Source organism: Stegostoma tigrinum, chromosome 42, assembly GCF_030684315.1.
Source record: "Stegostoma tigrinum isolate sSteTig4 chromosome 42, sSteTig4.hap1, whole genome shotgun sequence".
Taxonomy (NCBI): Eukaryota; Metazoa; Chordata; class Chondrichthyes; order Orectolobiformes; family Stegostomatidae; genus Stegostoma; species Stegostoma tigrinum.
In genome coordinates, this window is record NC_081395.1 from 5,703,217 (window position 1) to 5,728,385 (window position 25,169).

The 25,169-nt window shown below is 48.2% G+C and overlaps 1 protein-coding gene across 1 annotated transcript in view; it reads left to right on the forward strand.

Moving 5' to 3' along the window:
- Nucleotides 1-475: 475 nt before the first annotated feature.
- Nucleotides 476-25,169, forward strand: part of LOC125449322 (pre-mRNA-processing factor 39-like) — a 29,798-nt gene continuing 5,104 nt past the window's right edge. The window contains exons 1-11 of the mRNA XM_048525019.1: nt 476-592; nt 5,973-7,489; nt 10,627-10,752; nt 11,930-12,048; nt 13,381-13,548; nt 15,321-15,492; nt 16,808-16,915; nt 17,403-17,567; nt 17,982-18,108; nt 21,175-21,443; nt 24,237-24,421. Of these exons, the coding sequence (XP_048380976.1) occupies nt 511-592; nt 5,973-7,489; nt 10,627-10,752; nt 11,930-12,048; nt 13,381-13,548; nt 15,321-15,492; nt 16,808-16,915; nt 17,403-17,567; nt 17,982-18,108; nt 21,175-21,443; nt 24,237-24,421 (3,038 nt within the window). The 5' untranslated portion in view covers nt 476-510. The remainder of the gene's footprint in view (nt 593-5,972; nt 7,490-10,626; nt 10,753-11,929; nt 12,049-13,380; nt 13,549-15,320; nt 15,493-16,807; nt 16,916-17,402; nt 17,568-17,981; nt 18,109-21,174; nt 21,444-24,236; nt 24,422-25,169) is intronic.

The window sequence follows — 25,169 nt, forward strand, 5'->3', positions numbered from 1 at the left end:
CTGAAACGTCAGCTTTCCTGATGCTAAATAACAAAGTGTGGGGCTGGATGAACACAGCAGGCCAAGCAGCATCTCAGGAGCATCAAAAGCTGACGTTTCGGGCCTAGACCCTTCATCAGAGAGGGGTCTAGCTCCACACTTTGCTATCTTAGATTCTCCAGCATCTGCAGTTCCCATTATCTCTGATCACAGCTTTCCTGATGCTGCCTGGTCTGCTGTGTTCATCCAGATCCACACCTAGCACTAGGGATATTGACGAGATGACTCGTCCAGATGTTTAGGTGACTTAGAATCAACTGATTTGCTTCTTGAAGACCTCTGAGGGTGCATTATTTAAACTCCCACACAAAGAAAAAAATTTTTAATTTGCAATAATAAGTCACAATAATGGGAAATGAATAATTGAAATTGGAACGATCCTGACTCAAGATGCAGAAGGCTACCCCTACGCTTTCCTCCCCTCCCCCCACCAACCGCTCACAGCAGTTTCCGGTTCCGGTGCCTCAGACGATGGTGACAGGAGTAATGGAGGCGGTGGACAATCCGTGGCTGGAACCCGAGCGGAATCCGCCGGCATCCGCTCCAACGAGTGGTGAGTGACCGCAGTCCTGTCACCGATAGTGAGGGAACGAGCGGACCGTTTGAATGGCACCGATATTGACCGGAGAGGAGGGGGGGGACGGGGAGCGCGAACGATGGCGGATGCGGGAGAATTGTCACCGACGCCGAGGAAGGGGCGGGGGATGTGTGGGTCGCGGGGTGGTGGTGGAAAATGGACGCCTGCCGCGTCGGCAGGATACAGTTGGAGGTGGGATGTGGGAGAGAAAGAGACGGAGACCCTTCCTGTAACAGCTCCCTCTTCCCCCGGTGTCCGCCCCCGAAGTCGAGCTGGAAGAGTCGCTTGTAATGGCGGCGAGGAACAGCCGGCGGGGGCGACCAGCGCGTGCGTAGAGCTGGAGTCTGGCTGGTGGCGGGGGATTTGGACGGGAAACAGACCCGGATGGGAACCAGGAAGTGAAGTCAAATGCCCCCCCCAGTGCTCAAAGAGAAGGGAATAGATGTAACTACAGTCCCTTTCTCCACGTCGAGGGGATTGGATATAAACGACCTGCCCCGATGGAAGGACATGGATGTAATGACCATCTCCACACAGAAAAGATGTAACTCAGAAAAGGGAATAGTGTATCTATCATCTCCCTTAGGCAGAGGCGTGTATATGTAACTATACCCCTCTGCACCCCCCCTTTCCCAATAGGGATTGCTACATTTCACTACCATGCTGCCCCCCCCCTCCCCGTGCCCCAGAGGGAAATAGATATAACTGTCTTTCCAGTAGAGTGAAATAGATGTGATAATGGGAACTGCAGATGCTGGAGAATCCAAGATAATAAAGTGTGAGGCTGGATGAACACAGTAGGCCCAGCAGCATCTCAGGAACACAAAAGCTGACGTTTCGGGCCTAGACCCTTCATCAGGGAGGGGGATGGGGTGCGGGTTCTGGAATAAATAGGGAGAGAGGGGGAGGCGGACCAAAGATGGAGAGAAAAGAAGATAGGTGGAGAGGAGAGTATAGGTGGGGAGGTAGGGAGGGGATAGGTCAGTCAGGGAAGACAGACAGGTCAAGGAGGTGAGATGAGGTTAGCAGGTAGGAAATGGAGGTGCGGCTTGGGGTGGGAGGAAGGGATGGGTGAGAGGAAGAACAGGTTCTCCGCCTCCGTCGCATCTGCTCCCACTATGAGGCATTCCACTCCCGCACATCCCGGATGTCCAAGTTCTTTAAGGACTGCAGCTTTTCCCCCTACAGTGGTCGAGAACGCCCTCGAACGCGTCTCCCGCATTTCCCGCAGCACATACCTCACACCCTGCCCCCGCCACAACCGCCCAAAGAGGATCTCCCTCATTCTCTCACACCACTCCACCAACCTCCGGATACAACGCATCATCCTCTGACACTTTCACCATCTACAATCCGACCCCACCACCCGAGACATTTTTCCATCCCCACCCCTGTCTGCTTTCCGGAGAGACCACTCTCTCCGTGACTCCCTTGTTCGCTCCACACTGCCCTCCAACCCCACCACACCTGGCACCTTCCCCTGCAACCGCAGGAAATGCTACACTTGCCCCCACGCCTCCTCCCTCACCCCTATCCCAGGCCCCAAGATGACTTTCCACATTAAGCAGAGGTTCACCTGCACATCTGCCAATGTGGTATGCTGCATCCACTGTACCCGGTGTGGCTTCCTCTACATTGGGGAAATCAAGCAGAGGCTTGGGGGCCGCTTTGCAAAACACCTCCGCTCAGTTCGCAATAAACAACTGCACCTCCCAGTCGCAAACCATTTCCACTCCCCCTCCCATTCTTTAGATGACATGTCCATCATGGGGCTCCTGCAGTGCCACAATGATGCCACCCGAAGGTTGCAGGAACAGCAACTCGCATTCCGCTTGGGAACCCTGCAGCCCAATGGTATCAATGTGGACTTCACCAGCTTCAAAATCTCCTCTTACCCCACCGCATCCCAAAACCAGCCCAGTTCGTCCCCTCCCCCCGCTGCACCACACAACCAGCCCAGCTCTTTCCCTCCACCCACTGCATCCCAAAACCAGACCAACCTGTCTCTGCCTCCCTAACCTGTTCTTCCTCTCACCCATCCCTTCCACCCACCCCAAGCCGCACATCCATTTCCTACCTACTAATCTCATCCCACCTCCTTGACCTGTCCATCTTCCCTGGACTGACCTATCCCCTCCCTACGTCCCCACCTATACTCTCCTCTCCACCTATCTTCTCTTCTCTCCATCTTCGGTCCGCCTCCCCCTCTCTCCCTATTTATTCCAGAACCCTCTCCCCATCCCCTTCTCTGATGAAGGGTCTAGGCCCGAAACGTCAGCTTTTGTGCTCCTGAGATGCTGCTGGGCCTGCTGTGTTCATCCAGCCTCACATTTTATTATCTTAGAGTGAAATAGATGTACCTGCTTCCCGAGTGAAGAGAAATAAATGTAGCTCTCTCGTTTCCCCTCCAATAGTGAGTAATTCCACCTCCACAGAAGGGAAGAGATGTAACTTGCCCCTACCTGCCTAAAGGGGAATAGGTGTTGACTGGTCCCCAGCCCTGTAGAGGGGAATGTCTGGAACTACCTGCCCCACAGAAGGAAATATCTAACTGCCCACCCCCCCATTAGCAGGGAGTAGATGTACCCACTGCCCCATACTTGTAATTATCCCCTCATAGGCCCACAGAAGTGAATAAAGGTAATTGCGCCCCCCCATCCCACCCCAATCACCCATCTGCAATGCAGAATCACAGAATTGTTCTGGTGTTGGAGGAGGCCATTCAGCCCACCATGTCTGTAGCAGCTCTGAATGAGCATCATGGTTTAGTGCTTTAAAAAAAAGACAGTGTTGGAGAAATGCAGCAGGTCTGGCAGCTCCTGTGGAGAGAGACACAGTGTGGACGTATCAAAGCCAGTATCGCTGCTCTGCAGAATGAATTGGGTGCTATTCTCCTGCCTTTCCCCTTTGACTGTAAACATTGAGATAATTGATAGAAACAATGTCAAATTGAATGCTTTGATTGTACCTACCTCCTCCATACCACTGCAAGTTATTCTCACACTTCATCTGTTATTTTAGTTCAAAACTCAAGCACCCCCTTCATTCACTATATCCTTCAGTTCTCAGGAGTCCTGGGCTTCACAGCAATCCTGTTCCAAGCATTGCTCAAAACTCAAAATAAAACTGAAACCAGAAGTCTCCCTGTAAGTGATGGGTGTTTCTTTTGAGCTTAAAAAGCAAGTTTCAGAAGAAAACCTTGAAAGGCTCATTGTTTGCCTTGATGGGACACGAAACAAACTGATCTACACAAACTTATTCACTCTAAAGCTAGGTCTCAAAAACTGTTTTAAAAGAAATCACCACAGCTACAGAAATACTTAGAATAAATAATTAACTTCAGACACTGAAAAACCCACAGGCTACCTACTCAAAAACTAAGCTCAAACTTATCTGCCTCCCCCGCCTCCATATTTATTTCAGAATCCCCTTCCCCTCCCCCATTTCTGAAGAAGGGTCCCGACCCGAAACATCAAGCTTTCCTGCTCCTCTGATGCTGCTTGGCCATTTGTGTTCATCCAGCTTCACACCATGTTATCTCAAACTTATGAAAATTGTTTTTAAAAATGTATCTGTACATAAATCACACAGTTCATATTCACAGTTCTCACTGAGGAGCAGAAGAAGCTGATGATCTGATGCAGCTTTGAGGGGGTGCTGTCTTGTTGAGGATGTTGTCAAGGAGTCAATATTGAGGAAATAGATGCTGTCAGGGAGCCTGTCAAGGGGCCTTCTCCATCTGAAGGGTCATCTTTTGGGCTAGACAGAATCTCCATCTGCATATTTGAGGTGGATGTGAAAAACCCCACTGCCACTATTTTGCACATATGGAGAACAACTCTACATGATGTACTGAGGCCAATTTGATCCCACAAACAGCAGCATGATAAAATGATCTGGTCATTACTACTTTGCTGCTTGTGAGGCCTACGCAAATTGAATGTTGGTTTCTTACATTTCAAAACCAACTACACTTTAAAGTACTTCACTGATTGTAAAAAGTTTCTGGCGTCTGGTCATCGTGAAAACTGCTGTGAAGCTGTCAGTCTTTCCCCATAGTGCTGGCGACATTCTGTGAGCTACTAGTCTGTCACCAAAGGTCTTATTGTGAGGTGATTAAATTCAGATTTTTGTGTTAAGAGGATATTGGCCTCTCATACAATCGTTGCCTTTAAAGTTTGCACCACTTTCTGCCAATACTTGCTAGCAACGGAACTGAGGCTCCCTGATGCTGGAATAAGTCTGCATAATCCCACAAAACCTTGATTTCTTGTTTTGAGTCTTGAGCTACCTTCTCCAGGATTTTTATAACTTGGAATTTGGTCCTACTTTCAATTTCACTCACCAGCCTTTCTGTAACTCGCTATTGATTGTGACATTGCCCATAATCAAGTATGACAGCTGTAATACAATGCCTGCATGGGCTGTTGGCTATTTTTAGTTTACACCTCATGTTTAATTTGATTCAACATAATTCAAATCTCTATTGCTTGTGTCCTAACTTGGTCTGAGTCCCATACATCTGTCTCCCTTGTGAAAGTTGATCTACATTTGTTCAGAGCTAAGCAATCCTTTTTTAAAATCCCTGTTTTTCAGATTTTTCCATGAACTTGCTCCCTGCTCTTTCAGTAATTTCCTTTAGCCCTAAAGCCACCCACAGACACTAGCTCCCCTGCCCCCAAAGAAATAGTCTGTGTGTTACAGTAACTCTGGTTTCTAGAGCATTCTGCATTTCAGTCACTGTTTCATTGGCAGTTATGCATTCAGCTACCAGGATCTTGAGCTCTAAAATTCCATTAAGACTCCCCTTAAGTCCAGCTTTATCCCAGCATTTGGTGATCTAGCCTATTGCCTCACTGTAGGCCTGATATCAAATATTGTGAATACTTAGAAAATGCCTTGGGGTATTTTTAAAAACTTTCTTTCACCAGGTGTGAGCAGCGTTTGTTGCCTGTCCCTAATTGCCCTGGACAAGGTCGTGTTGATCCACTGTCTCGAAACTCCTTGGGGTGAAGAAACACCCACAATGCTGTTAGGAGGGAATTCCAGGATTTTGACCCAGTGACATTTGAAGGAATGGAGATACATTTCCAAGTCAGGATGGTGTGTGGCTCAGAGAGGAACTTGTAGGGGATGGTGTTTTCAAACGGGCGTTGTTTCTGTTGCTGTAACTTCCTTGTTTTCCCAAGGTAAATTTTGGAACTGAACATTGTGTCAGAAGCATGGAGCATCCCGAATATTTTCCTTCCACATTGAACCAGTTCTCACTGTCGTTAACCCCTTTGGAGCCGAGACCTGTGATTGTTTATCACTAACTGAGTCTGTGTGCATTAACATCTTCCCTTTTCTTTTGCAGACAATGAGCAGAAATTATTAAACAAAAGCCGCCGAGTTAGGAGCAATCAGTGCATCACGCAGGATGTGTCCACTCGGCCCCTAAGCCTGCGCGTTGATGAGACTGCTGTGGAGGAGGCCTCCGCCGACAGCCCAAGCCCCTGTGACGGAGACACCGGAGAAGAATCAGCAGCTAGTACTCCGGCACCAAGTGTCGGGGACACCGGAGAGGAGCTGGCGGCGGATTCCACCGCAGACACTGGCGAGGAGTCTGCAGCTGATTCCACTGGTCCCAGTGACGGAGACTCTGGGGAAGAATCAGCAGCTGATTCCACGGGACCCCATGACACAGGAGAAGAGTCAGCCGCAGATTCCACGGGCCCAAGCGATGGTGATACTGGAGAGGAGTCAGCAGCTGACAGCCCTGCTCCCTGTAAAATCGACAGACTACTGGATACGGCGGCTGATTCCACTGGCCCAAGTGACAGGGACATTAGGGAGGAGACAGCTGCAGACAGCCCTGGCCCGTGTGATACGGATAGTATAGAGCAGGCGGCTGCAGCTAGCCCTGGTCCCTGTGATGGCGACACTGTCGGGGAGACTGCTGCTGACAGTCCTGGTCCCTGTGACACAGATACCATGCAGCAGGGCACTGCAGTTAGTCCTGGCCCATGTGATACGGACCCTGTGGGGGACACAGCTGCCGACAGTCCTGGCCCCTGTGACACAGACACCATCGAGCAGGGAGCTGCAGGTAGCCCTGGTCCCTGTGATACAGACACTGTCAGGGAGACAGCTGCAGGTAGCCCCGGTCCCTGTGATACAGACACTGGTGGGGACACAGCTGCAGCGAGTCCTGGTCCATGTGATACGGACACGGTGGGGGAGACAGCAGCTGATAGTCCAGGTCCCTGTGATGGAGACACTGTAGGGGATATGGCTGCAGATAGCCCTGGCCCCTGTGATACGGACACTGTAGGGGAGACAGCTGCCTACAGTCCTAGCCCACATGACCGAAATGAAGTAGAGAAACTGGCTGCTGAAAGCCCCCGTCCGTCTGGTGTTCAGAGCACAGCAGGAGACCTGGCTGCAAGTCCCAACCCACCAAGCGACCAGGACACGATGGCAGAGATGGAGATAGACGGGCTGGGTATGGACAGGGAAACAACAGAGGAATCGGAGATTGCCGAGTCCACGAATGCAGGCAGAGGTCAAGACACTGTGAGCGGACTGGCGGCTGACTCTTCGAGCGGTGCGACAGTGATGGAGGCAGCAATGCTGCTCCCTGAGAGCGCCAATGGGCCACAGCACACCATGGATAAACCGATCAGTTGTGACATTGCAGACTACATGGCGACAGACAGCACTGCCACTGGTCTGGATGTGTACGAGCAGGCCAGCGGTGATTACGGGGTCCTCGAGGCGGAGGACAGCATCCCACCGTACCCCACAGACTTTGAGAAGTATTGGAAGATAGTTGAGGACAATCCATACGATTTCACAGGCTGGACTTATGTCCTGCAGTATGTGGAGCAAGAGGTGAGGTAATTTTTGTGTAGGTGTTACTGTGCTAGTGCACCTCCTATATCACTTGCCTTCCATTGCCCGTGCAATAAACCCCCAAAAACAGATTCATTAGGAGCACAAGTAGATAAGGTTCTGTTCTGTAGTTTTGTTTTCCAATACTGTGGTATTTTTAGCAGCGCTTCTGCAATGTGATACCTTCTGTGCAGTGATGTGGAGCTGTAAAGTGAGAGAGTGACATGACACCGGAACAAGTGGGTACTAAGCAGGGATCGGAGACGGTGTTTAGATTGTGACTGGTGCTGGGTTCTGAAGAGGATTTTGAAGCAGGGCTGGTGGGGTTGTGGCTAGAAATGATGTGCGTGAGTATGTCTAGTGATTAATATCGTGCAGTGGGAAGTGTATTCAGAGCAAAGCAGAATTGGCAAGATTTTGACAATCTGTTGAAGAACAGAGCTGTGGAGAGGAGACTGCGCGGGACAGGGACTAGAACATTTTTGAAGTTGATGCATCAGAGTGCCTGCAGGATAGTGAAGGGCTGTGAGGGCAAGGACTGTGACTTGGAACAGGCTAGCATCTTGGTTGGAGGCATCCAGGATGAGTTGCAAGTTGTATGGGAAGGAAATCTGGAGGTCAGCAAGGGAAACTGTGGCAGAGATCTTGTCTGGGTGTGACAATGAAAACTTCATTAGAGATTAAATTAGTGATAGAAATAGGTGGCAAGGATATGGGCTGTTGATCCTCTCTGAGGCTGGAGGAGGGATAGAGTGTTGAGATGTGATGTTTCTCATCCAGAGAAAGGAGGATGACAGCACTGGATGCTCTGTGGGGTTTCCTATTGATGCAGTGTGTCTTGACAAGGTTGCTAAATAAGTAAGAGCCCATGATGTTAAGGGTAAGGTACTAGCATCGATAAATGATTGGCTGACTGACAGAGAGTGGGGATAAAGGGGTCTTTTGGTGACTAGTGGAGTTCTGCAGTTGTCAGTGTTGGGACCACTCCTGTTGGGCAGTGCAGTGGCTCAGTGGTTAGCGCTGCTGCCTCAGGTTCAATTCTAGCCTTGTGCGACTGTGTCTGTTTGGAATTTACATGTTCTCCCTGTGTCTGTGTGGTTTTTTTTCAAGGTGTTCTGGTTTTCTCCCACAATCCAAAGATGTGCGAGTTAGGTGAATTGACCATACAAAAAAAAATTGCCCCATAGTGTCCTAGGATCTATGGATGAGCCATGGATTAGGTAAAAATCCCATGTGGGTTTACAGGATGGATGTCTGGTTGGGATGCTCTTTGGAGGGTCAGTGCAGATCCGGTGGGCCAAGTAGCTTCTCTCCGCACTAGGGATTGTATATTTATGTTAAGCATTAATAATCCAAACAAAGGAACTGAAGGCATTTTCGCTAAGTTTGGCAGGACATGTAGTATTGAGAAAGTGGAAAGGCTGCAGAAAGACAGGCTAGGACTTTAGGCAAAGAAGTGGTGGATGGAGTACAAAGTGAGGTAAGTATGAGGTTATGCACTTTATTAGGAAGAATAGAGGTGCAGATTATTTTCTAAAGAGGGAAAGGCTTCGGAAATCCCAGTTCAAGATTCTTTTCAGGTTAACATGCAGGTTCATTTGGCAGTTAAAAATCAAATGCAAGTTAGGTTTCATTTTGAGAGGGCTAGAATATGAAAGCAAGGATGTACTACTGAAGCTGTATAAAGCACCAATCAGACATTATTTAGAATATAATGAGCAGTTTTGAGTCCTGTATCTACGGAACATTATGCTGGCTTTGGAGGGGGTCCAGAATATGTTCACAAGAATGATCCTGGAAATGATGGGCTTGTGGTATGACGACGCTGGGTCGGTATGTAATGGAGTTAAGAAGGATTGGTGGGGGTGGATATCTGATTAGAACTTAGAGAATACTGAGACCTGGATAGAGTGGACCTGGGGAAGATGTTTCCACTTGTAGGAGAGACTAGAACCAGAGGGCATAGCCTCAGAGTGAAAGGACAACCTTTTAGAGCTGAGATGTGGAATAGGGTGGTGAGTCTGTGGAACTGATTGCTGTGAAAGGCTGTGGAGGTCAAGTCATTGAGTGACATTACAATAGAGATAGATACGTTCCTGATGAGCAACTTGATTTGTAGTTATGGAGATAAGGAGAATGAGGTTGGGAAACATATCCTCTAAGATCAAATGATGGAGAAGACTTGATGGGCTGAATGTCCTCATTCTGCTCCTATATCTTATGGTCTTTGATCAGTGCACAATGGCATTAGGGCAGAGTGGTGGGGGAGTGTCTGTAAATGGGTATGGATCTGTTGTGTGTTGGAAAAAAGGAAGTACCATTCTTGGGGTAGGGTGAGAGAGCATTCAGCTGGTGAGTGGGTAGAGGAATAGGAATCATGTACGCATTGGAGAGGGTGCTGAATCCGGAGGGTGTGAGGAGTTGGACAGAGCTCTGAGCTGTCCTTCAGTGAGGTTCTTTCATTAGTGGATGATCAGCAGTGAGAGACTGGGACACCATGGGACAGTAAGTATTAGCACTGTCACCTGTCAGTCCTGGGTTTAAAGCCAAGGTCAGGGACTTGACCACATTGTCTCGGCTGATGCTCCCAGGACCAGCACTAGGGGAGTACTGCTGTTTCCTGGTGAGACTTTAAATTTAAGCTGCGTCGGGTGAGTAAAAGATGTCCAATTCTACTTTTGAAGAATAGCAGGGTGTTTTCCATGGATATCTTGGCCAATTTTTCTCATCTGACCAACATTCCTGACTGCTCACTCTGTTCGTATCTACAGCCCACCTGTCCTTTTCCATCTTTTCAGGACAGTCCAGCATGCAGGAAGATTGCAATGCAACTGGGATTTGTGATCTCCACCCCCACCTTCAGGCACCAAGCCTGTCCCCAGTGGAAGAAGGCTGGGGCACCAAGGGCAGGGCAATTTCTCTTTTGCAATTCCACTGTAATATGCACCTTGCCTGGCGAGCTGGCTCTTCTTCACTTCCTTGCCTGCTTCAGCTGCTGAGGATATGGAAGTGAATCCCAGCCGAGCAGGCAGGCCGAGGGCCATGAGCCAGAGCTCCTAACTGGGACGTAGGATGGTGTGTCTAGATACACGCATTAGGACTGGGCTGGTCTGTTGTTCATTCTGGTGTCCTTTCAGAATCACATCTGGGCCGTGCGGAAGGCATTCGATGCGTTCTTCGCCCGCTATCCCTATTGTTATGGCTACTGGAAGAAATATGCTGACATTGAGAAACGCTTGGGGTTCACCAGAGAGGCAGAGGAGGTGAGGGGAATGATATGAGGAGCTTTAGGGCTTCTGTTTCTTTTTGCTTATTTAAGCTGACGATAAACGTTCCTGGAATTCTGTCGGGGAAGATTCAACTGACGGGCAAATTCACAGGAAACTGTCAGTCAGATTACAGTTTGAGTCATCAGCATGATGTGGTGACTGCCAACTTGTGTTTGCAAAAATTGGAATCATTGCCCATGCAATTCTTGTGAAACACTTTTATGTCTTTTTGCTTCTCAACATGGAGAGTGCTGGTGTGGCAGGATGCCATTTTGTATATTGTATGCAAACTGTTTGTTTATTCTCCCTTCTTTCACTCACCCAGAACATAGTATCTGCTTTGTCCAAAGATTTTTCCACTCTATGATGGCTTCTGCCTCAATGTAGCAGAGCATTCCCGAGATCCAACAAGTCACCATGTGAATAATCTCTTCCTGACCCTGCTCATCTCTTTTTCCTCTTTACATTGGGAAGTTGGCACATCAAGTTGATAGAAATCCATGCAGGATGGCCGAGTACCTTCGACATTGGCATGAGTTGTGCCCACTGAACACTCCCAGGGCAGGGACAACATAGAGCTAGATACGGAATAAGCCTCTGTCTGCTCTTTTAAACTGAAAGTAAAAGTTTCTACTTTTAAAATGAAAGTAGAATTCTCTCTACACTGACCCCATCAAAAACTCCCAGGACATGGACAGCACAGCATTAGGTACAGAGCAAGGTGCCCTCTACTCTTTTAGACTGAAAATAAAGCTCCTTTGACATTCTTTCATTCAAACACCCACAGGACACGTACAACACAAGATTTGATACAGATTAACGCTCCCTGTACTATTTTAAACTGGAAGTAAGGCTTTCTCAATACTGTGCCCCTATCAAACTCTTCCAGGACAGCTGCAGCACAGTAAAGCCCTTGCTACTCTTTTAAACTGTACGAAAAACTCCCAACACTGTCACTATCAAATGTCCAGGTCAGGTACAGGATCAAGTTAGATACAGCATAAAGCTGCCTTGCCATTGACCCCATCAAACACATGAGGACGGCGTCAACATGGGATTAATACAGAATAAAGCTCCTTTGAACCTAGAGCCAAGTTCTCTAAAGCATAACTGTGTTTTTCTGTTCCCCTGCTATGTTTGATGGTTCCATCTTTCTGTTTGTCTGCTACAGGTTTACCAGCGAGGACTCCAGTCCATCCCACTCAGCGTCGATCTGTGGGTGCATTACATTACATTTCTACAGGAGATCCTTGATGCTACCAATCCTGAAACTCCTGGTAAACTCCGGAGGTAAGGACGTGCGATCTGGCTTTGAAGTGGACAAGGACTTGGGTGGGGGGGGGGGGTGGTCTGCGTCTGGTGCCAAACCTGAGTTGCTGTTTGTTTCTGAACAGACTGGATCCTGACTGAATTAGTGCTATTTCAACCCCTTGTTTTTCAGCAAGGCTTCGTGGAGACCCCAGGTTGTTGCAGCACGCAGAATTGCAGAGACAGGACAGGCGTATAACAGCACAGAATGTTTTGGGTGGAGGAAATACCACACCGGCTTAAAAAGGGACAGCAGCAGTTGGTTAAAGAAGCAAAAGCAAACTGAGGGGAATGCTGTTTGGCAGCAAGTGCTTAAGATCTGGAAGGCGCTGCTTCCAAGTCCAGAAGTGTCCCCTTGTTCCCAATTATCCAGTGTGATTCACTGCCCTTCACTACTGTCTTACGGCAACGTTTGTATTGCCCAAGGATTTGAAACCTGTCATCGTGGTGAAAGTCTGTTTTCCAACCACAGTTGTGCCCATCTGCCTCCGCCTTCATTCAGCTGGCCTCTTTCCTTTTCCCGAGGGCCATGACACCTTCCTCGAGGTTGATTAGCAGCACTCCTACGTCTTGAGCTTATGAGTTTGAGCTCCTGCCAAGAGCTGCTGGCTGTGGACCCAGCTGATGTTCCGATGGAGGCTGAGGAACTGCTGCTCACTCAGAGGTGGAGATCGGGGCATTCTCCAGATGACTTTGGCAGCTACCTACCTACATCACCGTAAACTGATGAACGTGTCCATGCTGATTTGAGCGAGCTTTGCAGTGACCAAATGGCTGCTGCGTCACCACTTTTCAAAGTCCAGGACCTGCGTATATCCAGGAAAAATGACGAATTTCTTCAGAGTCAATGGAAGAATTTGTTGAAGTGGAGCCTCTGTTGTAATATTGGAGACACAGCAACCAATTTGCACATGACAGTCTCTCACATTCTAAATATTGGCCCAGGACACCAGGGAGAATCCTCCTCCCCATACACGGGCACAACCCCACACAGCCTCACGCGCGCGCACACACAGATACACGCGAGTGTACACCAGCTTTTTTTCCCCTGGTGGCTGTTAGAACCTTTGGACCCACACAAGATGGGACCTCAGTTTAATGTCTCATCTGAAAGGCTACAGTCGAATCCTATCTCTGAGCGACGGTTGAAACAGTCATTGAGATGGTGGGCAGGAGGCGTTCCTGGTATAACACTACTGATCAAGATGCATATTTATTGGACTGTCTGTAGCAGTGCATTTGATTTGTTGATTTCTCCCCTATGGTTTTGCCTGACAAGCAATTTTTTTTGTAAAAAAACTTCTTTTTTTGCAGCGTATTTGAAATGGCATTGGCTGCTGCTGGCACAGATTTCCGCTCTGATCGTCTCTGGGATCTCTATGTGAACTGGGAGAAGGAACAGGGGCAGCTGAAGGCTGTGACTGCCATTTATGACCGGGTGCTGTCGATACCCACTCAACTGTACAGTCACCACTTTGAGAAGTAAGTGAAGGAAGGGCTCTTGTACGGTTAATGTGCAGCGTTATAAAATTACGTACACTGTTGATCCGGTAGGCCGAGCAGACGGTATTGCTCAGTGTGGTGCCACAGAAATATATCCAGTACAGAAACAAGGAAGGTGACTGTTTCTGCTTCACACAGGCCACCTCCTACCTCTCCTGTTTGTCTCCCTCATCGCTCTTTCCTTCTATTCCTTTATCCCTATATGTTTATCCAGCTTCCTCCTGAAGTACATCAGCACTGTTCACCTCAGCCACTCCCTGTTAGGGTGTGTTCGCGGACTTTTCGCTGTGAACTTTCCCCTCAGTTGGATGTGGCGGGGGCGGGGGGGAATGTTGGCTTCATCAGCAATGCCCATGTCCCATAAATGTATTTTTCAGCTGAAGTATTGATGCTCCCTGGATTCACTGTGTAAGTTTGGGAGACGGTGCGCAGGGAACCAAGAAATGACAGATGGGAAAAGAGCCTGTCCTCCATCCAGTCCTTTCCAAGTAATCTGAATGCTTTGTGCACCAGAGGGTACTAACTCCTCACCCCTGCTGGCTGTGGCGATCTCCTGGGAGAGATGAGAAAAACAGATTTAAAAACACAGTCATAATTAGAAGTGGTGAGGGGATGGACAATCCAAGAAATTCGTCTCTCACCCAATGCCCCAGCTTACGAGTGAAACTGGACTAGAAGTTGTCATTAGCCCTAAATTCTTTGCACTTCTCTGTCTTATGTAAAAGTTGATTTGCAACTAATAAGTGGCCCAGTTTATTTTTGTAGCTAGTGCCTGGCTCCTGATCAAACAAGCAGTTGCAAACAAGACGAGCCCGAAAGTCCTAGGTTAAGATGTTTGTCTGGTGTTCTGCACGTCTTTCCAAGGATCTGGGCAGCGCTGTTGTAGCAGCAAATCAGTGTGATGTCTGTCCATGTTGCTGGAGAGCTGCAGACCCATAGAAACCCAGGCTGCATCAGGGCATCCGATTCCATTCCCCAAAGGATATTGGTGATCTGTTCACACTACAGCAACATGTCTTGGTCATGTTTGAGAACAGTAGGATCAGGATCAGCCAGGGCAGGGGAGATTGCTATCCACAGATTCCAGGCCTGATGCCTGGTGGGAGGGTCTCTTGAGTGAGAGTTGGTGCCTTCAGGAGTGAGCAGTGTCGTCTTAAGCTTGTGTTAATACAGCATTCTAACACAGTAAAGCATCCCGAGGCTTGATCCCAAGAATAATTATCAAACAAATCAACACTTAACATGTGAGATGTTGGGAGCAGATTACTTCAAACATTGTCAAAGAGGTTGGTGGTTGGAATTGTCCTGAAGAGAGAAAGAAGCGAAGAGAGTTAGGAAATTCCAGAGTTTAGGGACTCCAGGCAGCTGAAGATGCAGTCACTAATAGAGCTTTTGAAATCAGAGTGTTGGGAAGCTGCTCGAGAGACCAGAATTAAAGGAGAATACGGATCTTGGAGTGGAGGGGAGGGGTTGATGGTAGTGGTAGTCTGGAGGAATTGCAGAGATAGGGAGCAGTGAGGACATGAGGGTGAACATTTTAACATGGAAATGGTGTCCAATGAGATCTTGTGGGTTACTGCATGCAAAGAGTGAAGATAAGTGGGACTGTGCGCATGTTAAACCACTAGACAGCAGGAGGGTAAGGATGGAGGGGAACTGTACCTCCTGGCTGTCGCCCAGACCCCACGCAGCGATGGTTTTGCCCAAGCTGGAGGCCATTTCTAACTCCAGGTCTCTTGGCTGTCGTGCAGGTTTAAGGAGCACGTGCAGAGCTACTCACCAAAGGACATCCTGTCCACCGACGAGTTCCTCAAACTGAGGTCAGAGGTCGTGAGCAGCCTCGCGGCAACTGAAACTGAGGGCGACGAGGGCCCCCCTGGAGACGACCCTCCCCCCGGGGTGGGGACCACCGATGAGGAGAAGGTGACCCTTTCAAATTTGCTTTTCCTCTCTCGAGGTTTATTTACATGACTTGGCCCATTCCCAAGCGTGATCCCACAAGGGTGGTGTCCTTTGTGGTCAAACCCAGGGTGGCAAGCAGGATCAGCTGATAGTGATCGCAGACCTGTTGGGGGTGGTTACGAATGTGTGGTGATGGCAGGCTCACAACTGACTGTTGACAAGGAGCCCGAGGATAAGGAGTTGTCACTTACGTGATGAGTTGACACTCATTGGCTTATATCACAGCAAGACTCATCCTCCTTAAGCAACAAAGTTGCTCCATGTTAACAAAGAGTGGAGCTAGATGGACACAGCCAAGCAGCATCTTAGGAGCAGGAAAGTTGATGTTTCGGGCCTAGACCCTTCTTCAGAAATAGGGAAGGGGAAGAGGATTATGAAATAAATAGGGAGAGAGGTGGAGGTGGATTGCAGATGGATAGAGGAGAAGATAGGTGGAGAGGAGACAGACAAGTTAGAGGCGGGAATGGAGCCAGTAAAGGTGAGTGTAGGTGGGAGATAGGTCAGTCCAGGAAGGATGGACAGGTCAATGGTTGGGATGAGGTTAGTAGGTAGGAAATGGGGGTGCGGCTTAAGGTGGGAGGAGGGGATAGGTGGGAGAAATAATAGGTCAGGGAGGCAGGGGCAAGCTGGGCTGGTTTTGGGATGCGGATGGGGCAGGGGAGATTTTGAAGCTGGTGAAATCCACATTGATACCATTAGGCTGCAGGGTTCCCAAGCGGAATATGAGTTGCTGTTCCTGCAACCTTCGGGTGGCATCATTGTGGCACTGCAGGAGGCCCAGGATGGACATGTCATCTAAGGAATGGGAGGGAGAGTTGAAATGGTTCGCGACTGGGAGATGCATCTGTTTATTGCGAACCAAGCATAGGTGTTGTGCAAAGTGGTCCCCAAGCCTCTGCCTCATTTCCCCAATGTAGAGGAAGCCACAGCGGATACAGTATACCACATTAGCAGATGTGCAGGTGCTCCATGTGTTTGAAAGCTTGCAGCCATCCTTTGTTATCTGAGTTGCAATATGGTTGGCAGGTCTTGCAAATCCTGACCTTGGGGCAGTGCAGTGATTATTAACTTTGCTCACTGTGTGTTTCAGTCAGTTCACCCCTCCTCACCTTTCTGATGGGCTGTTGCTTTCGCAGAAACCGGACCAACCGGCTGCATTGTTCCATCAATATGGAGCGGGGGAGGTGTTCTCTCTCAGCTTTTATTCACATGCCTGCTGTTTTGCACCTACCTCACTGACATGGTGTCTCCTTATTACCATACCACCCCCTCCCAGGCCGACACAGAGCTGGAGAAGATCCGAGCCCACCTGGCAGCCACCCGACACGAGATGTACCTGCTGAATGAGGAGGAGGTCAGCAAGAGGTGGAATTTCGAGGAGGCGGTAAGGATGCACCCACTGCCTGATGTACAAGCCGCATGCCTGCCTCTGTTGTCAAAGCAGAATGACAGTGCTGTGTGTGTTTCTGGGGGTGGGCAACCGTTAGATGCAGTGGAGCAACCCCTGTCCTGGCTCTCTCTCTCTCTCTCTCTCTCTCTCTCTCTCTCTCTCTCTCTCTCTCTCTCTCTCTCTCTCTCTCACTCACTCCCCTGTTTTCTCTGTTTCCTCCCCCTTTCTGTCTGCCTTTTTTCTCTCTTTCTCTTGCCCTGTATCCACCCCCCTCTTCCTGCCCTGCCCCTGCCCTATTTTCTGTCTGAAGGACAGGGGATTTATAGTGGTTCAGAAAATATATAAACATGAGAAACCTGCATAAGTTACTTTCAGTTGGAATAATTTAAAGACAGAGTAAGTACAAAAGGCTAGAATGGAAAGAGTGTAGAGTTGTCTGTTTCCTCACCTTCAGCTGGTTATTCTGTCACCCTGCCCTCAGATTAAGCGGCCGTACTTCCACGTTAAGCCCCTCGAGAGAGTGCAGCTGAAAAACTGGAAGGACTACCTGGATTTCGAGATTGCCAGTGGCACTAATGAGCGTGTTCTGGTATTGTTCGAGCGCTGTATGATCGCCTGTGCTCTGTACGAGGACTTCTGGATCAAGGTGAACCCCTTCTTCTCAGAAGCTTGCACCCGGGGTTCAGACTCCGGCTGTTCTGCGGATCTTACCCGATCAGCAGCTTCTTGTTTTTTTTCCTTTTTAATTTTTATGTTGTTGGTTTTTTTTTGTTTTTGCAAGCGTTCCAACAAAAAAAAATTTCACATTTTACTTTGATGATCTGACTTCTAACATAATCTTTTAATTCCATTGCTGTTTTATCTGCACGTGTTGCTTCAAACTAAAGAAGTTAAGGGATTGCTGAAGAAATGTATAAGCGTGTTATCACTGTGAGTGCCCCCTCCAGTTCTCAATAAGCTGTACCATGATGCCTTTTTATTTTTTAACACGACGCCTAGTGCGTCGGAACAGTTGATCTTGTTTGCCTTCATCCCCTTTCTGACCTCCTTCTGCCTGCAGTATGCCAAATATCTCGAGAACCACAGTGTCGAGGGGGTCCGCAATGTTTTCCAGAGGGCCTGCATGGTTCACCTGCCCAAGAAGCCCACCCTGCACCTGCTGTGGGCTGCCTTTGAGGAACAGCAAGGTGAGGAGGACCCGGTTGTTTTACGCACAAGTGCGCCTGCTCCCTGTGCAGGCAGCAGCCAGCACACAGACCAGTTTAAACACAAAATTTAAAAACCTCCCCGTACTCCTGTGACCTGGAAGCGGACTCAAATACTCTAGTTTAAACAATCATTAATCTGGGATTGAATCTAGGTAGTCTTGCTGATGTTGACCAAGAAACTGGCATTGAACTTCCTAAAATCCTGCCTCCTTTATTACTGTCCTTTTGGGGAAGGAAATCTGTCACCCTAACTTGGGACGGCCCGGTGGCTCAGTGGTTAGCGCTGCTGCTTCACAGCACCAGGGACCCAGGTTCAATTCCACCCTCGGGCGACTGTGTGTAGAGTTTGCACGGGTTTCTTCCAGGTGTTCTGGGTTCCTCCCACAGCCCAAAGATGTGCGGGTTAGGATGGATGGTCGTGCTAAATTGCACCCTATGGTGCCCAGGGATATGAACTTAGGTGGCTTAGCCATGGGAAATGCAGGGTTACAGGGATAGGATTGGGGGCTGGGTCTAGGTGGGATGCTGTTCAGAGAATTGGTGTGGGCTTGATGGGCCAAACGGCCTGTTTCCACACTATAGGGATTCTCTGATGCCAGCTCTGGCCTACATATGACTCCAGGTTCACAGAAATGTCATCAGTGCTTAACACTGCTGTCTGAAATGGCTGAGCAAGTGGCTAAGCTCAAGGGTGATTAGGGATGGACAGTAAATACTGGCCCTGTCAGCAATGCCTGATCCCACAAAAGGGATAAAGAGACAATTGAGAATTGCTGCTGTACACTGTCTGGGCTCTAATTGTGTGTGAGTCATTATAGGTGGTGGGTTGAGAGATGGGCATTAACACATAGGGTATATTAGGCTTGTTGATAGAGACACAGCATGCAATAGCAGGGAAGTTACTGTATCAGATGGATGTTAACACCTTGGAGACAGTGTGGAACAGGTTTACAAGAATGGTTCTTGGGACAAGACTCATCAGCTGTGAGGATAGATTGGAGAAGCTGGAACTGTTCTCTTTGGAAAAGAGAAGGCTGAGCAGAGGTTTGACAGAAGTTTTCAAAATTATATAAAATCTGGACAGTGGGCTCTAGGTAAATAAAAGGACCAAGAGCCAGAGGTCACTGTTTTAAAGTGTTTTGCAAAAGAAGCACATGGTGAGGTGAGGAAAGTGTATTTTATCCACACAGTGAGTAAGTAGGGTTTGGAATGCACTGCCTGGTAGTGTGGTGGAGGCAGGTAAAGCTGAGGCATTCAAGAGGGTTTTGAATGATTGTTTCAATACAAACAGTGGGCACAGTTGGTGGGTGTGAAGCCAGGAGTTTGACTCCAATTTCAAATGTACAGAAAGTTAGTATGGGCCCCATGGGCTGAATGGCTTCCTTCTGCTCTGTAACAGTTCAGTGCAATCCTACAGAGGCAATTATTCATCCATTCATCTTGTATACCTAAAGAGGAGAATAAGCCTGGTCAGTGCAACTTGTCTTCATAATTTTATTCATTTAACTGTTTTGCCCCTGGTTGATCCTGGACAATTTACAATGCCACAGTTCTGTCTGGACAAGGAATTCTGAAGATTCCCCAGGCTCTAAGTGAAGCAATTCTTCCTCAATACTGTCCCAAATGGACATCTCCTTAATCTGAGGCCTAACCTGTTTCTAGACCCTCCAGTCAGGGAGAGGGAAGGAGATACACCCTATCGGTATCTCTCCGTCAACCATGCTTCACAGTCTGATATGATCACCTCACTGTTTAATTTCAATATGAGCCTATTGTACTCCATCTACCCTGGTAGGAAGCACTGTTTGTGGACCTCTGTTAATCGCAGTTTGTGTTGCTCTGTGCGTAGTGGGGTAGGATTGAGAGCGCTTTGTGGGTGGGAAGGGGTGATCATTTGGAGAGCCAACTGGACAGAGTAAGCGAGGGTCGTTCATCAAGGTAACAGCTGAACAGGCAGTCACTACGGAATGGAGACAGCAGCCATAACTACAGAGGCCTGTGGTGTTAGTGCTACACAGGGTGTCAGTTCAGCAAAAAAAGCACAAGATTAACACGAAGCAGGAGGACATTATATCCTTTTTAATAACAGTTCAGCTAGTTTGCTTCAGTGCACACTCTGTCTGAACAGTTCCACCTCAATTTGTTACAGTTTTGGGTCAGGCCATACTGGTACAAAGTCCTTGCTGAGGCACAGCACAATCTGTGATGGTTGGCGGCTGAGCTAGAAACAGGTGAACCACACAAAATGAAAGCCCCAACCTGCTGCAAACAAGAAGAGAGAACCCATTTAAGATTCTCGAGACCAGTGGCTGTATTTTTTTTGTCACAAGTTGTAACAGCCTGTCTGATTTCAGGGGAGCTTGTCAGCCAGGCTGGTTGTTTGCAAGGTGGTTGCTCTTGTTGGCCAAAGCAGCGAAGGGGCAGCTGCCGTGAGCTGAAATTGTACATTCAGAGCTGTGGCTTTTACAAGGGGCGGTTCCGAGGTCGGGTTAGCAAAGAGTGAGCAGCTTCCATGGGCGTCAGGCTTGGCTGAGGAATCTGGGTGAGCGACCAAGACCCAAGGGCACCAGCAGCTGTCGCAGAGGGCTCTCGACATGTCAAGTAGCGGAGCTTAGGTGCAGCTTCTTGTGTCTGCAAGGGGAAGTTGCGTTTGAGTTGTCAGAGTTAGAGATCCGAGCAGGGGTTGATTGGGGGGGAGGGGGGCATTGTCAAGTACAATTCTAGGGGGAGTACAAGGTGGGAGAGGATGACACAAAAAGGTTGGTGACGATTGTGGAAGGGATGTGTGTGTCTTGAAAGGAGGAGCGGCAAGGGGGATAATCCTTGCAGCTTTAGATCCCATGTTTACAAAGTCCTTCTCGTGCTCTATATTTTGACTTGGCTTACAGTTGGAGAAAGGAGTGGGTGGGGTTGGGGGTGGGGAGGTGCCCCAGAAATGCAGCCTATGACCACCTTTGTTTTAAGCCGGTTTGTGCATGAGCTCTTCCAGCAGTATCCTGCCATTTTCCTTCCGCCCTCACTGACTGATATGGAATTCTGCCCCAGGTGACCTTGAGGAAGCCCGCCGTATCCTCAAGTCGTTCCAGATGGTAGTGCCCGGGCTGGCCATGGTGCTGCTGCGGCGCGTGAGCCTGGAGCGTCGCTGCGGGCACCTAGACCGGGCGGAGGAGCTCCTGCGCGAGGCCATCGAACAGCACGGGGGCACGGCCCTGGCCTCTTTCTTCTCCATCAAGCTAGCCCGGCAACTCCTGAAAGTCCAGAAGAACGTGGTAAAGGCCCGGAAGGTGCTGCTGGAGGCTATCGAGAGGGACAAGGTGAGGGAGGTGTGGGACTATGGAGAAAGAGTAGGTGAGGGGGAGAGGTCGGTGGGATAAATCCAAAGTGATGAATTATACAATGATGCATCACAAAATTAGGTTGTTCACCCCCATCATGCCTGTGCCAGCTCTTTGCAAAACTTATTCAATTAGTCTCGCTCCCCGCTGGTTCCTGTATCTTCTCAAATTTATTCCCTTCCTACCATCTATTGAATTCTCTTTTGTAAAGTGTTACCTTTATTACTTCAGTTTGAGGAATGATCTTTGTGAGCCAAGGTATGTTTATTTGAGTACTCTGTCACAGAGATGCTTCCTCCTGTGGGAGAATCCAGAACCAGGCATTACTGTCTAAAAATAAGGAGTCACCCGTCTAAATTCAGAGACAGCAGCTTGAGAGTCTTTGGAACTCAGATTCAAAAGGTGGCGAAGCAGAGTGCTCGAAAACTTTTAAGGCTGAGATTGTTGATAAGTGAGAGGATGTGTGGAAATTTATTTGGGTGCGGGGGTGGTGGGGTATGTGGTTGACATTGATTAATTAGATTAGCCATGATTTTGCTGATTGGCAGAGCAAGCTTAAGGGTCTGAATTCAATTGTACGTTTCTAATATTTCCCTCCTTAATCTTTGGCCGAATACCCCAAAGCTAGCTGCTGCCCCTGTTACAATTTGTGTCGAGGTCTCCTCTGTGCCTGCAGGTGTCCTGGAGACACTGTTTACCCCTTATCCAGTGCCACTGCATACTGATGATTTGGGTCATTCTCATGCTGCTGTTTGTGGGAGCTTGCTGTGCACCATTTGGCTGCTGCATTTACATATTAAGATAGTGACTGCCTTTGCAAACTGCTTCATTAATTGTGGAAGTACTCAGGAATATCCTGGGTTCATAAAAGGCACTATGTAAATGCAGGTCTCCCTTTTGTGGTAATTGCTTTGTACAACTTTGTGCTTACCACCTACAGGCCATGTGGCCCTATCATTAGGCAGCCTCTCTCTATTAGCTTTTCGAAGGCGATGTGGAAGAAAATTGAACCTCTTTGAAGGATTGAAGCTGGTCAAGTAGGCATCTGGTAGAGTTCCTCCAGATTGTGAGGGATTTCAGTAGGGGAAATGAGCAAACCAGGACCTCGATTGAAGATTAACGACTGGGAGCGGAGGGCATGTAGTCACAGGAAATAGTTTCCTTTACCCAATGGGTGGTTAGAGTTGAATTTCCAAGAGCTGTGTTTGTGGCCAGTGCCACTGCTATGTCGAGCATTTTCGTGAATAACATCAAAACATTTGGGGCAAGCAGTTACTGGTAAGTCAGACCCCCGGGCTAATGTTCTGGGTGGGGACTTGGGTTCAAATCCCAACCAGACAGATTTGAATCCAACAAAAAAAAGCTTTACCTAATGGTGACCATGAAAGCATTATCGATTGTGGTGAACACCCACCTGTTCTCTAATGTCCTTTAGGGAAGGAAATCTACCATCCTTATCTGGTCTAACCTGTACATGATTGTAGATCCACAGTGATGTGGTGCAATCTTAGCTGCCCAGTGGACAGTTTTGAGATGGGCAATAAATGCTGGTTCAAACAGTGACACCCACAAGTGACCAACAAGTCTTTTTTGAATTAAAAAAGATTCCTGTAACAGACAAGTGCTGTTTAGCAAACAAATCACAGAATCCTAGGTTTGGTGTACAAATAATTAGAACAGCTCCCACTGTTACAGGATGTCTAGTTAACAGGAATAACTCTTTATTCCTGATAAGATTTGTGATGTCTGTTTGGCATCAGCGTTGAGGACTGTTTACTCAATAATGAGCTTCCACTGTGTGTTTAAAATGCTGACTCAGCAAGTTTCAGACCATTGACCATGCATTTATTTCCTGACACATTGCACAAGAAGCCAGAACTACGTTTTCCTGTCCAGAATGCCTGACACAGCCGTCTTCCTATTCCCGTCACTTGTTGCGGTTGTAACTGGGTTTTTGGTGTATGTGCAGATGGATCCCAGTGTCCATTTTTGCTTTAGACTTGGATTTTATGGTCACGTTTACTCCAGGACAGGAGTATGGTGAAAACTGTACAATGTCACCATATGACACAATCTTAGGTACAAGGGTACCTCCATATCAAAAAGCTTCGGTACAAAGTAGTAAAGGAAACAACGTTTAGAAAGTTAAGCGTTACCTTCATTGGATAAGTAGAAAAATAAAGTAGTAAGATGATATGTAACATTCTTAATGGTAATGCCCTGTCTCCTGCACTATAGAAACATACTCTGATTCCCAAACAATAATAGAGGGAAAAGTAGTATTTAGAGCTTTTATTTTAGAAAGTAGAAGTCAGGTGAAGATATACTGGCCCTGGCTTGAATGGTTGAATTGCCATGTTCTAAATTTTCAAGCGTTCACTTCCGTTGGCATTGGGGGCCAGAATCCATCTTGGCAGTTCCAGGGGAAGGAGAGCACAGCATCTCTTAGGATTAAATCCTGGTCATTTTCACCTTAGTGTTAGCTCCATGGGAGCTGGCTTTTCTGTTGGAAAATCTGCCAGTGCTGTCGTTGAATGGAATTTCTCAGTGCAGGCTCATGTGAGGTAATAGCCACCCTGGTACTGTATTTCAGTACCTGTTACAGGTCCTGGCTCTGTGTGTGTGTGTGTGTGTGTGTGTGTGTGCGTGGGGCGGGTGGGAGATGGATGGGAGAGTGGTCATGCCTTGTCTCTTGTTCCGTGTTGGGGGGTTTGCGGGCAATAGGTATGGAGTAGCTGCCTCCCTCTGACACAGAGCCTTTGGCCTCAGCAGGACAACTCCAAACTGTACCTCAACCTGTTGGAGCTGGAGTTCAGCAGTGACATCCGTGTGAATGAGAGCAACATCTTGGGCTGCTTCGAGCAGGTGCTGGTCAGCACTCTCCCCCTCGAAACCAAAATTGTCTTTTCCCAGCGGAGAGTCGAGTTCCTGGAGGATTTTGGCTGCAATGTACAGAGGTGAGTGTCACCATTTAGTCTCAGAGCCATATAGACATGTGTGGAATTGTGCTATTAGAAAGGAACATGGTGGCCTTCCTGCAGTCCTGAAAGGTGATCTGAGAGGGAGAGCTCAAATTCTAGAAGAATATGTGGAAAATATTTCCACTTGGGATAGTGAGGATGGGGAGACCAGAATGATGGCGGGGGGCACACCGATATCAGATGGTCAGTAATAAACCCCATCAGAAGCAATGTTCCCCTCTACCGTCCAGACACCAGGAGAATGGTACACGGTGTTTAGGTGAGCAAACTGGATGAACTCGTCAAAAGAAAGGAACAAAATGACAGAGTAATGTTGGAGCAGGCACAAGCAGGAAGCAAATGACCTGATCCGAGCTGGATAATTGATTATGAATCAGTCATTATCAATATTGAGAATTAGAACATAGAACATTATAGCACAGTACAGGTCCTTCGGCCCGCGATGTTGTGCCGACCTGTCATACCGATCTCAAACCCATCTAACCTACACTAATCCACGTACGTCCATATGTTTGTCCAATTACGACTTAAATGTACCTAAAGTTGGCGATTCTACTACAGTTGCAGGCAAAGTGTTCCATTCCCTTACTACTCTCTGAGTAAAGAAACTACCTCTGACATCTGTCCTATATCTTTCACCCTTCAATTTAAAGCGTTGCCCCCTCGTGCTTGCCGTCACCATCCTAGGAAAAAGGCTCTCCCTATCCACCCTATCTAACTCTCT